This window comes from Suncus etruscus, chromosome 17, assembly GCF_024139225.1.
Source record: "Suncus etruscus isolate mSunEtr1 chromosome 17, mSunEtr1.pri.cur, whole genome shotgun sequence".
Taxonomy (NCBI): Eukaryota; Metazoa; Chordata; class Mammalia; order Eulipotyphla; family Soricidae; genus Suncus; species Suncus etruscus.
The window spans coordinates 58,508,387-58,521,660 of record NC_064864.1 but is presented as its reverse complement, the minus strand read 5'-3'; the positions used below and the strand labels follow the sequence as shown (position 1 = coordinate 58,521,660).

The window sequence follows — 13,274 nt, the reverse complement described above, 5'->3', positions numbered from 1 at the left end:
CCATTCTCTGGGGTGTGAGGTGGTATCTCATCGTTGTTTTGATTTGCATCTCCCTGATGATTAGTGATGTGGAACATTTTTTCATGTGTCTTTTGGCCATGCGTATTTCTTCTTTGTCAAAGTGTCTGTTCATTTCTTCTCCCCATTTTTTGATGGGGTTAGATGTTTTTTTCTTGTAAAGTTCTGTCAGTGCCTTGTATATTTTGGAGATTAGCCCCTTATCTGATGGGTATTGGGTGAATAGTTTCTCCCACTCAGTGGGTGGCTCTTGTATCCTGGGCACTATTTCCTTTGAGGTGCAGAAGCTTCTCAGCTTAATATATTCCCATCTGTTAATCTCTGCTTTCACTTGCTTGGAGAGTGCAGTTTCCTCCTTGAAGATGCCTGTAATGTCCTGTAGTGTTTTGCCTATGTGCTGTTCTATATATCTTATGGTTTTGGGGCTGATATCGAGGTCTTTAATCCATTTGGATTTTACCTTTGTACATGATGTTAGCTGGGGGTCTAAGTTTAATTTTTTGCAAGTGGCTATCCAATTGTGCCAACACCACTTGTTGAAGAGGCTTTCCCTGCTCCATTTAGGATTTCCTGCTCCTTTATCAAAAATTAGATGGTTGTACGTCTGGGGAACATTTTCTGAGTATTCAAGCCTATTCCACTGATCTGAGGACCTATCCTTATTCCAATACCATGCTGTTTTGATAACTGTTGCTTTGTAGTACAGTTTAAAGTTGGGAAAAGTAATTCCTCCCATATTCTTTTTCCCAATGATTGCTTTAGCTATTCGAGGGTGTTTATTGTTCCAAATGAATTTCAAAAGTGTCTGATCCACTTCTTTGAAGAATGTCATGGGTATCTTTAGAGGGATGGCATTAAATCTGTATAATGCCTTGGGGAGTATTGACATTTTGATGATGTTAATCCTGCCAATCCATGAGCAGGGTATGTGTTTCCATTTCCGTGTGTCCTCTCTTATTTCTTGGAGCAGAGTTTTATAGTTTTCTTTGTATAGGTCCTTCACATATTTAGTCAAGTTGATTCCAAGATATTTGAGTTTGTGTGGTACTATTGTGAATGGGGTTGTTTTCTTAATGTCCATTTCTTCTTTATTACTGTTGGTGTATAGAAAGGCCATTGATTTTTGTGTGTTAATTTTGTAGCCTGCCACCTTGCTATATGAGTCTATTGTTTCTAGAAGCTTTTTGATAGAGTCTTTAGGGTTTTCTAAGTAGAGTATCATGTCATCTGCAAACAGTGAGAGCTTGACTTCTTCCTTTCCTATCTGGATTCCCTTGATATCCTTTTCTTGCCTAATCGCTATAGCAAGTACTTCCAGTGCTATGTTGAATAGGAGTGGTGAGAGAGGACAGCCTTGTCTTGTGCCAGAATTTAGAGGGAAGGCTTTCAGTTTTTCTCCATTGAGGATAATATTTGCCACTGGCTTGTGGTAGATGGCCTTCACTATATTGAGAAAGGTTCCCTCCATTCCCATCTTGCTGAGAGTTTTGATCAAGAATGGGTGTTGGACCTTATCAAATGCTTTCTCTGCATCTATTGATATGATCATGTGGTTTTTATTTTTCTTGTTATTGATGTTGTGTATTATGTTGATAGATTTACGGATGTTAAACCAGCCTTGCATTCCTGGGATGAAACCTACTTGATCGTAGTGGATGATCTTCTTAATGAGGCATTGAATCCTATTTGCCAGGATTTTGTTGAGGATCTTTGCATCTGCATTCATCAGTGATATTGGTCTGTAATTTTCTTTTTTGGTAGCGTCTCTGTCTGGTTTAGGTATCAAGGTGATGTTGGCTTCATAAAAGCTATTTGGAAGTGTTTCTGTTTGTTCAATTTCATGAAAGAGTCTTGCCAAGATTGGCAGTAGTTCCTCTTGGAAAGTTTGATAGAATTCATTAGTGAATCCATCTGGACCTGGGCTTTTGTTTTTCGGCAGACATTTGATTACTGTTTTAATTTCATCAATGGTGATGGGGGTGTTTAGATATGCTACATCCTCTTCCTTCAACCGTGGAAGATTATAAGAGTCCAAGAATTTATCCATTTCTTCCAGGTTCTCATTTTTAGTGGCGTAGAGTTTTTCAAAGTAGTTTCTGATTACCCTTTGAATCTCTGTCATATCAGTAGTGATCTCTCCTTTTTCATTCCTGATACGAGTTATCAAGTTTCTCTCTCTCTCTTTCTTTGTTAGGTTTGCCAGTGGTCTATCAATCTTGTTTATTTTTTCAAAGAACCAACTTCTGCTTTCGTTGATCTTTCGGATTGTTTTTTGAGTTTCCACTTCGTTGATTTCTGCTCTCAGATTTGTTATTTCCTTCTGTCTTCCTGTTCTTGGGTCCTTTTGTTGAGCATTTTCTAGTTCTATTAGCTGTGTCATTAAGCTACTCAGGTAAGCTCCTTCTTCTTTCCTGATGTGTGCTTGCAAAGCTATAAATTTTCCTCTCAGTATTGCTTTTGCTGTGTCCCATAAGTTCTGAGAGTTTGTGTCTTTATTGTCATTTGTTTCCAGGAACCTTTTTATTTCCTCCTTGATTTCATCTCGGACCCACTGGTTATTGAGCATGAGGCTGTTTAACTTCCAGGTGTTAAAGTGTTTCTTCTGAGTCCCTTTGGAGTTCACAAATAATTTCAGAGCCTTGTGGTCAGCGAAGGTAGTCTGCAAAATTTCTATCCTCTTGATCTTATGGAGGTATGTTTTATGTGCCAGCATGTAGTCTATCCTGGAGAATGTCCCATGTACATTGGAGAAGAATGTGTATCCAGGTTTCTGGGGATGGAGTGTCCTATATATATCCACTAGGCCTCTTTCTTCCATTTCTCTCCTCAGGTCTAGTATATTCTTGTTGGGTTTCAGTCTGGTTGACCTGTCCAGTGTTGACAAAGCCGTGTTTAGGTCCCCCACAATTATTGTGTTGTTGTTGATATTATTTTTCAGATTTGTCAGCAGTTGTATTAAATATTTTGCTGGCCCCTCATTCGGTGCATATATGTTTAGGAGAGTGAATTCTTCCTGCTCTACGTACCCCTTGATTAATATAAAATGTCCGTCTTTGTCCCTTACAACCTTCCTGAGTATAAAGTTTGCATTATCTGATATTAGTATGGCCACTCCAGCTTTTTTATGGGTGTTGTTTGCTTGGATAACTTTTCTCCAGCCTTTTATTTTGAGTTTATGTTTGTTCTGACTATTCAGGTGCGTTTCTTGTAGGCAGCAGAAGGTTGGATTGAGTTTTTTGATCCATTTAGCCACTCTGTGTCTCTTAACTGGTGCATTTAGTCCATTGACGTTGAGAGAAAGAATTGTCCTGGGATTTAACGCCATCTTTATTTCAAAATTTGGTGTGTCTTTTGGGTAGTCTTGTCTTAGATTAGGTCTTTCAGTTTTTCTCTTAAGACTGGTTTTGTGTCTGTGAAGTTTCTGAGCTGTTTTTTGTCTGTGAAACCATGTATTCTTCCATCAAACCGGAAAGTGAGTTTTGCTGGGTATAGTATTCTGGGTGAAGCATTCATTTCATTCAGTCTTGTCACAATATCCCACCACTGCTTTCTGGCATTGAGCGTTTCTGGTGACAGGTCTGCTGTAAATCTCAGGGAAGCTTGCTTGAACATGATTTCCCCTTTTGATCTTGCTGTTTTCAGAATTCTGTCTCTATCTGTGGGATTTGTCATTGTGACTAGGATGTGTCTTGGGGTGGTTTTTCTGGGGTCTCTTTTGGTTGGTACTCTTCGGGCATGCAGGATTTGATCACATATATTCTTTAGCTCTGGAAGTTTCTCTTTAATGATGTTCTTGACCATTGATTCTTCCTGGAAATTTTCTTCCTGGGTCTCTGGGACTCCAATGATTCTTAAGTTGTTTCTGTTGATCTTATCATAGACTTCTATTTTCGTCTGTTCCCATTCTTTGACTAATTTTTCCATTGTCTGCTCATTTGCTTTAAGTTTTTTGTCCAATCTCTCCTGCTGTATGGAATTGTTATGTATCTCATCTTCCACAGCACCAAGTCTATTCTCAGCTTCTGATACCCTGTCCCAGAGCTTATCCATTTTGTCATTCACTTCGTTTACTGAGTTTTTCAGGCCTGTTAGTTGACATGTTATTTCAGTTTGGAGTTTTGTCATTTCTGCCTTCATATTTTCTTGGTTCTTATTAGTGTTCTGTTCAACTCGATCCATGGTTTCTTGGAGTCTGTTGAGCACCTTCCATATTGCTAGTCTAAAGTCCTTATCTGAGAGGTTGATTAGTTGTTCAGTCATTATCTGGTCCTCAGAATTGTCATCTTCATTCTCTATGTCTGATGCTGGCCTGCGCTGTTTCCCCATTGTCACATTTGTATTGTGGGTTTTTCTACGTGTTGTAGTGGTATTCATTGTCTATATGATGTAGGCAGCACACTCCTCTGGCTCCTCCCTTTCTGGATGGGCTGACTTGCCTCTAAGGGAGGGGAGTCCTCCGTGGATGAAGCCTCACACTGGGTCAAATCTTAGGCCCGAGCATGTAACAGAGAAGACAGTCCAGAGAGAAATGTTTGCTTCTGTGATATAGCGCCGTTCTTAGTGTGATTTTTCCTTCTTGTTGCAATGGAGTTCTTTCCTTAGAAAGAGTGCACGGCCGCGTAGCGAAGCGGAGCGGCCGTGCTCCTCTGAGCCTCTTTTTGCCCCACTCGCAAGAGTTTCACGCAAGAGGACAGTAGACAGACATAGACAGGTCACACTCACAGTCTTTCACAGCTGAGCCCCACTGGGCCGGTGTACTTTCGCGGATTTTCCCCGCCTGGTGTCACACACAGGGAGCCAGCTTTTGCAAAGGATAGCCGGTTTTTATGCTCTGAAGTCCCTCCCTGAAAATGGCGTCTGGGCGAGCGAGGTTTCTGGAGGCTCTTTTTGCCCCACTCGCAAGAGTTTCACGCAAGAGGACAGTAGACAGACATAGACAGGTCACACTCACAGTCTTTCACAGCTGAGCCCCACTGGGCCGGTGTACTTTCGCGGATTTTCCCCGCCTGGTGTCACACACAGGGAGCCAGCTTTTGCAAAGGATAGCCGGTTTTTATGCTCTGAAGTCCCTCCCTGAAAATGGCGTCTGGGCGAGCGAGGTTTCTGGAGGCTCTTTTTGCCCCACTCGCAAGAGTTTCACGCGAGAGGACAGTAGACAGACATAGACAGGTCACACTCACAGTCTTTCACAGCTGAGCCCCACTGGGCCGGTGTACTTTCGCGGATTTTCCCCGCCTGGTGTCACACACAGGGAGCCAGCTTTTGCAAAGGATAGCCGGTTTTTATGCTCTGAAGTCCCTCCCTGAAAATGGCGTCTGGGCGAGCGAGGTTTCTGGAGGCTCTTTTTGCCCCACTCGCAAGAGTTTCACGCAAGAGGACAGTAGACAGACATAGACAGGTCACACTCACAGTCTTTCACAGCTGAGCCCCACTGGGCCGGTGTACTTTCGCGGATTTTCCCCCCCTGGTGTCACACACAGGGAGCCAGCTTTTGCAAAGGATAGCCGGTTTTTATGCTCTGAAGTCCCTCCCTGAAAATGGCGTCTGGGCGAGCGAGGTTTCTGGAGGCTCTTTTTGCCCCACTCGCAAGAGTTTCACGCAAGAGGACAGTAGACAGACATAGACAGGTCACACTCACAGTCTTTCACAGCTGAGCCCCACTGGGCCGGTGTACTTTCGCGGATTTTCCCCGCCTGGTGTCACACACAGGGAGCCAGCTTTTGCCGCCAGGAGTAATTTTTGAGTAAAGAGCCATGTGTAACCCCTGATCACTGCCGGTGTGTCCCCTACCACCAGAAAAAGAACCATCTTTTAAATTTTCCCTCCCCACCCATCTTTTAATTGTTTTTTTTGGTCTCTGGCCACTATCAACTTTTTAATTTTACTTTACATTGGTTTTGAGCAACTAATTGTGGGGCACACTCATAGAATTTACAAATTTCTACATAGTTTGTTGAATGCCTGGGATTTGTGGTTTGAAATAAATTGAGAAAATTTTGATTATTTTCATTATTCTGTGAAATATTTTTCATTATTGAAAATTTTGAAATTTTGAAAATTATCGAAAATTTTATTATTGAAAATTTTCATTATTTTCATTATTCTTTCAAATATTTTTTCTGTATTCTCTGACCCTTCCTCTCCCTATATTCTTTCTTTTTAGAGGGGAAAGGAATTTACTTGCCTCACTTATATGCTGCTCAATTTTAGTTTGCCTTTTTACTTTTGCTCTTATTTTGTATATTTTCTATGCAATGTTCTCAGGTTCCTTAATCTATTTTTCCCCAGTAGCATTTCAGTTTTATTGTTAGTTTCATAAAAGTAGCATTTCTATATGTTAACAATTTTCAGAAAGTAATTTTTAACAAATTCAGGGTCTTTCTTTGGTTTACAAAAGGGATTTTTTTAAATATAATTTTTATTTTGATCATAGTGGCTTACATATTGTTGACAATAATATTTTAGGCACATATTTACATAAAATCAGGGGAGATTCCCATCACCAATTTGTCCTCCCTACACCTCCGTTTTCATCCTACCTCCCATATCCTTTTCCCTCACTCCTGGGGCTGCTAGAATATGTGGTCCCCTCTGTACCTAGCCTACTACTTAGCAGTCTTGCATCTGTTTGGTCTTGGTGCCTCCCTTATTTCCCCCTCTAACTGGGAGGCAGGACTAGCTAGTTCAAATTACGTGGTTTTGTTTGAAGAAGAGAAAAGTAATAAACTGGGGTAAAAGTCTAATACGCCGAAAATGGGCGGAATCCTTCTGGAGGCTCTCATCATCGGTTTGAGAGACGAAGGAGAAAAAGAAGGTGAAACACTCCACCAGTACAAAAAGAAGTGAGGACTCCAACAATAACGATAAGCACCACAAAAAAAAAAAAAAAAAAAAAAAAAAAGCCATGGTCTTGAGATAAGAAACATGGCAGAGCACATAAAGAAAGAAAAAAACAAAAAAGAAGAGAAAATAAGTATAAATGGGGACAACAACTTCAATAACCACACCAAAGCTAAGAAATCGACCAAAAATAGATAGGTAAATAAAAAATAATAATAAATGAAGATAAAAAATAATATATAAAAAATAAAGAATGTTTTGTGCTTTTTGCTTTTTTTCCCTCCTGCCCTGGCACAGTAAATATTGGGGTCATTCAAAAAGGAATTCACATGGCCTAAGAGATATGGGGTTTCTCCACCCTTGGAGTATATTGTCATGGGATTAACTATAGACTCTGTTCAGGATCATTTACTCTCCCGGTGGTGCTTTCATGGTGTTTGGAAGACTTCTGCTCCGTCCTGGGTGATAAAATCAGACCTCTGTATCTAGAGATCTCAATATCTGCACAAGTCCAGGAGTGGGACTTATGATGAAGTCAGTCTTTGTGGTTCTAGAAGTTCTGTTCCCTCAGTGTCATTTTAATTCATCTTCTGTGGTTGGTGGTTTTGGTCTTTGCACTGAACCTAGGATGGCACCTAGGATAGCGTCTTTCTTTATGTTTCCAGAAGCCCCATTCCATTGCAATTGTCTCTGCCAGACCTTTGGAACTGGGGATCATGGTTATTGTGCAGGTTGTAGTTCAAACCCTAGACTAGGGCTTTTTTATTGGTCCCAAGATATATACAGTCTGGTCATGGTTCTAGCAGCCAGTCATCTGTAAATCGCGATCTTGGCTTTTGGACCTACCAAAGGGTGACAAGTCTTCTGATTTTGTCTTATCGTTAGCTGGTAAGGTAGGATAACCTGCTCTTAGGTCAAGTTGTTCCCATTTTCCTCGTTGTCAGGATATCATATTAGAGTTGGCACTTGTTGGTGGCCCAGCAGTATTAAGGCTGTTCCGAATGGGATTTGTTTCCTGCAGCTGTTGTGAAGAACTGTGCCGTTTCTATGCCTGGGATCCAGGGTTCAAGGCTGGACGGATGGTGTCTAATCACCTGAGGTCTAAGTTGAGTCCACATGACATATTTTCAAGGTAGGAGATATTCCTGTATTGTAAACAACTATGAGTTCCTATCCCTAGTAGATAAGAGCTCTTTTTTATATGTAAGATTTCCCCCTTTTTTTAGTGTGCCTTTGCAGGGAGAAATGGTGCTACATTATATTGTCGGTGCATTTGGGGGTGGACAGAGAAGAAAACTGAAACAGGTCACACACCCAAAAAAGATAAAAATAGGAATAAAAATGTATGTGCTCACATACATTATGTAGAACAGATATTTTTTTAAAAAATGAATTAACAAAGTATTTAAAGGACCAAAGTGATGCAAAAGACTACCTTACATTTGGGGAAAAGCAGGTAAAAAGGTGGTGTGATACAGGTCTTATACTTACTTTGGAAGTACAGGTTTTCCCATTGTCTTTTGGGTTTTTCTTGTGGTGTGTGGGTTCCCAGGCACCTTTCCATCACCCCCCCCCCTTACCTTCTTCAGATTGCGGCAGGGAGGTCTTGGAAGAGTTCTTGCATTGGGGATACTTTTGGAACTAAGTCCGGTTTCAAGTAACAGTCCACGTTAAGAGGGTGAGTTGGTAGGGAGGGCCGTGCAGCATGAGTCCGCAGGATTGTTGGCTGCCTTTTCTTGCAGGGGACGAGGTGTGGGTTTGACTGGGTGTCCCTTCGCTTGGGTGCTGGGTACTGGTTCGTTGGGGTAGGAGGTCAATCTTGATGCCTAATAAAGAACTGAGGGTGAAGAGTTTTAATACGGTGGGAGGTCTGGATGGGATTGAGGGGTGAAGGGATAGTTGGATTTCCAAAGCGGGGAAAGGGGAAGGTATATGGAAGGGGTAGGAAGGGAGAAAAGAGAAAATACATTAGAAAGAAAGGGACAAGAGAAAAGGAAAAAAGAAAAGAGAAGAAAAGAAAAGAAAAAAATAAAAAAGAAAGTAGTGAGAAGAGAGGAGAAAATATCAAGGGAATGCTAGTTTGCTTGAATGTGCTCAATGAGTAGAGCCTGTAGTTTGTCTGTACATCTCAGTTGCTGCTTCGGTGGTCTGACTGGTCACGTTCTTCAATTCTTAAAGAAGGTATAACCTAGAGATAAAGTGTGTGTTAAAGAGTTTTCTCGGGACCATCTCGAAGTGCAAGCTAGGTATGGTATCTCATGTGACTGAGCCCCAAGCTGCCATCTTAGTTTGTCCACCCTTACAAAAGGGATTTTTATGTCTTATTATGCTTGAACTTTATTTCCTTGGGCATAAAAATAGCTGTTAAAAATTCTTGTCTAAATAATTATGTCTATCATTGCTGTGGTTTTGAAATTGATTTTCTCATTATGTGTCATGCTTTCCTGCCCTTTTTGCTTGACTTGTTGTTGATTGCCAGACATTGTGACTTTCACCTTGGTGATTGTTAGTTTTTATTTCTTTTAAGTATTCCTGTGGAACATTTTGGTACATTTTGTTTCTGGAAAAGGTTTGATCCATTTTGGGCTAGCTTTTAAGATTGGTTTGGGAGGACAGAAATGCATTTACTCTAAGGTAACCTTATCCACTACTGGGCCAAGACCTTGGGAGTCATAAATTATGTGGTTTTCCAGTTTGGGTGCCAGGATCAGGCCCTATTTCTGGTTTTGCATGATCATAGAGTATGTGTTTGTTCTGACTGGTAGGAACAGGAATAATTCTCTATCTTGTAGAGGTATTGGCTACTAGAATCTCTCTGCTTTGGAGGTGATTCCTTTGCCGGAACCCTTATCTTTTCTTCCTTTGCTGCCCTCCCCACCTCCTCCCTCCCTTTCTCCCTTCCCTTCCTTCCTATGGTGCTTGGCCTTACTCCTGGTTCTGAGCTCTGGGTTCACTCCCAGCAGGCTGAGGGTGTTGTATGGAGTGCTGAAGATTGAACCCAGGTCAGAATAGCTCCCCTCTTTCTTCATGAACCTTCGTTATCTAGTTGGTACTCCCAACACAGTGGCTTGGGCCTACTGTGTCTCCCACTTCTATCTCTTTCACTCAGGTGTTTGATTCTTTCAGGAATGCACTGCAACTTTGGTGCTCTCTGAGGCAATCATGGTGCTCACCTTATTTCTTCTCCCATTTGGGCCACTGTCCTCCTGTCCTGCCCACATATCTTATTATTTCATTCTACTTTTTTTTTTTTCCCTCAAGTTGTCTAGCAAGAAAGTAAAATCAGTCCTTGTTGTTCTGGCTAGACTGGATCATCACAAATCATTGTGGTCTGCTGATAAAACTGATTGCCTCCATTGTTACCTGTTTCTAAAACAATTTTCATTACGTAACCAGAAACACCTCATATTGCAAACCATATCTTCTATAAGGACAATAAAAATCCTTGTGCAATGGTTGCTGTAGGAGAGCCACCTACAAATGAACTTTATGTAAGATAATCTAATTTTTTATGTTATAGACCTTAATTCCTAAAGTGATTGACTTCATTTTGCACTATAGTAATGAGCATAATGAAAAAATGCCACTGTACCCAAGAAAGGAAAACTTGACTTTCAGAGTCTAGGTTGAGGGCTAACCCAGAGAAAGTTGGGCAATATCGAATCTTGGTTAGTTGTTTTACCACGTCCAAAGGGTGGGATCCATCTTATAGCACACTGACTTTAGCACATATCTCTCTTCTCTCTGTCTCTGTCTGACTCTGTCTGTCTGTCTGTCTGTCTGTCTGTCTGTCTGTCTCTCTCTCTCTCTCTCTCTCTCTCTCTCACACACACACACACACACACACACACACACACACACACACACACACACACACACACACACATCCCAGCAGAATGTGAACTCAGGTAATCATTAGAACTGTGACGGATATAGACTAAGCATATAAAGAAATCCAAGGAGAAGGATAGGGTTAGTGAGAGGAAAACCAGGGTTAGTTGCAGTGTTTTGAGAACAAGGGTTATGCCTCATCGATCACTTGCAGCTGCTAGATAAACTCAACACTTGGTTTAAGTGCTATCTCTTTCCTTCTACATGGCTAATACGCCAGATAACCATTGGCCTGGTCCCAGGCATGACAAAATAAGTGTGCAAGAAACTCTTGTCCTGTTTGCCACGTTTTTGTTTAAAGGACAACTCTAAACTCAGTGCTCTTTCAGGCTTCATGGATGTTTCTCCTTTAATAACATTTTCTTCCTGGAAGGAAAAAAGAAACTTCAGCCAGTCACTACTATGGAAATGACACAAGAGGCTCATGTCTACTTTTACCTCCCTAATATATCCCTCATAAATTCCTAAATAAATGTATCCCTCATAAATTCCTCAATAAATGTATCCCTAATAAATAAATTCCTAAATAAATGTATCCCTAATAAATTCTGCATCGCCTTACAAATCCTATCCAAGAAGGACCACCCAGGGGGCACAATTCCCAGCCTCAGAGCAGAGTGAAATGGACAATGGGAAACACACACACAGACACACACACGCCTGCCTCGACGTCCAGGAAAATAGAAAGTCAATTCCTTCACGCGCGCCGGCCTAGGGCGAACTCGGCTCTCACTGCTCGTGTCCCAGGCCTGAGCGCTTCCCCCGCAGAGGAAGCGGCTGAGGCCCCGGGCGCCTTGACCACGCCCCCGGCCCCGTGGCGTCATCATCGCGCGACGCCGCAGCCGGGCCCGGCGCAGCAGAGACTTGAACTGCGGCGCCCGCTGCAGCTGGAGCCGGCCGAGCTAGTTGCACCTTGCGAGCTGCCGGGCAGGGCGGGCTGCGGGCTGCGGGAGGCTGGCTGGCTGCTCGGGCCGGCGGCGCCGGGACAGGTGCGTCTCCGCGCTCACCGCTGGGATCGGAGCGGCTCCTGCAAGTGGCGGGGCTGGGCTCTTAACTCACCCCCTCCCCGAACCGGGGGTTCCCCTTAAGAGATCGATGGGCCCGGCTCGTGCTGGGCTGGTGGAGGGTGGGATGGTTCGTTCTCTTGTCCCGGGAGCTCCGGCTGCAGCGTGGGGTTCTGCTGGGGTGGAGGGAAAGTTTTCCCCGGACTCCCTACCCAGTGCTCCCGAATGGGATGTGGAGGGTTTGGGGGAATATTGGCCTGGGCGTTGCAGCTGCAGGGGTGCTCTGGGAGCAGCTGGTGCTCATGACGTCCTACAGCTGCTAGCTCACTTTGTGCAGGGCACCATGCTAGGGTGCCCTACCTCCAGGCTCTAGATGCTGCCCTCTTATAAGCCCATTGTCCAGATAGGGAAAACTAAGGCTTAGAAAGTTAACCAGCTGGTTTGCAATACACAGTGGAGGGAGTTGAGTAGATTTGATTTATGAGCTGGGGCCTTAAAGATCCTACAATCAACTTCTCTGTCCTTAATCTGGTGCCTCTTTATTTTTTTTTAATTAAAAAAAAAATCTTGACCTTGGATTAATGCTGCCGGGAAGGGAGGAACTAAATCTGAACTTCCCATTGGTCCCAGACTGGGCTCCTTCTCCTCCCCTCTGCTCCCTCATCCTGGGGCCAGCTGCCTCTTTCCTTTTCTCCCGCAGCCAAGAGCTCCCTCTGTTGTATGTAGTTCCCTCCATTCTGTGCCTGAAATGAAGAGCTTGAGTTTTATTGTCTAATGCAGAAGCGCATTGGTGCCAGGTGCATTGCTTTGCTCTCCTCTTCCCCTTCTTATTTGTTGCTTCCATTAAATTGTTCAGGTCTATACAGTTATGCAAAGAATAAGAATTACTGCTGCAGTCTCTCGGGGATTGAACAGAATTCAGAATATGCCCTGCAAGGAACACTATTAACCTGACATGAGCATGACCCTTCAAGGTTTTAAATGAATGATTTAAGGCTAGGTGAGAAATAGCCAAAAGCTAAAATAATCTGGGAATTTTAGGAAGTGTTTATATTTTAGGTTATTAACAATTTTGTTTTGGTTAGCAGCTAGTTCATTGCTAGTGAGTATATCCCCAGGATAGTATAATGCTTATTTATTGATTACACTAGATATCTTAAAAACAGTATGCTTTGTTTTAGAGTGTGATGAATGTGTTAAAAATAAAAATAAATTTTATTAAGGCATTACAAGAAAAGCCAAAGCTGAATTCCAGTTGAGTAATAATATACAGGGAGGGAGTCTCATTGCCTTTACTCATTTTATGTTGCATAATGTGTGACTTGAAATTTCCTGCACATGATTTTTTTTGGTTTGTTTTTTGGTACACACCCAGAGACGCTCAGAGGTTATTCCTGGCTATGTGCTGAGAAATTGCTCCTGGCTTGGGGGACCATATGGGACGCTGGGGGAATCAAGCCAAAGCCTTACCACTGCGCCACCACTCTGGCCCCTATGATTTTTAAAAAAATTCACTACTTG

At 42.5% G+C, this 13,274-nt stretch overlaps 1 protein-coding gene across 3 annotated transcripts in view; it reads left to right on the top strand.

Annotated features, from left to right (window-relative positions):
• The window catches only part of GPAM (glycerol-3-phosphate acyltransferase, mitochondrial), a 75,385-nt gene that overhangs the window by 25,224 nt on the left and 36,887 nt on the right, over positions 1-13,274 (top strand). The window contains exon 1 of one of the 3 annotated variants that reach the window (XM_049764426.1): positions 11,643-11,738. The exons of 1 other annotated variant lie outside the window; for it this stretch is intronic. Coding sequence is in view for 1 of the 2 variants with exons in the window: in XM_049764425.1 (XP_049620382.1) it covers positions 12,735-12,753 (19 nt within the window). In the remaining variant the exon portion in view is untranslated. Of the gene's footprint in view, positions 1-11,642; positions 11,739-12,653; positions 12,754-13,274 lie in introns of those variants that run through there. One more of the 3 variants, XM_049764425.1, reaches the window with a different exon arrangement.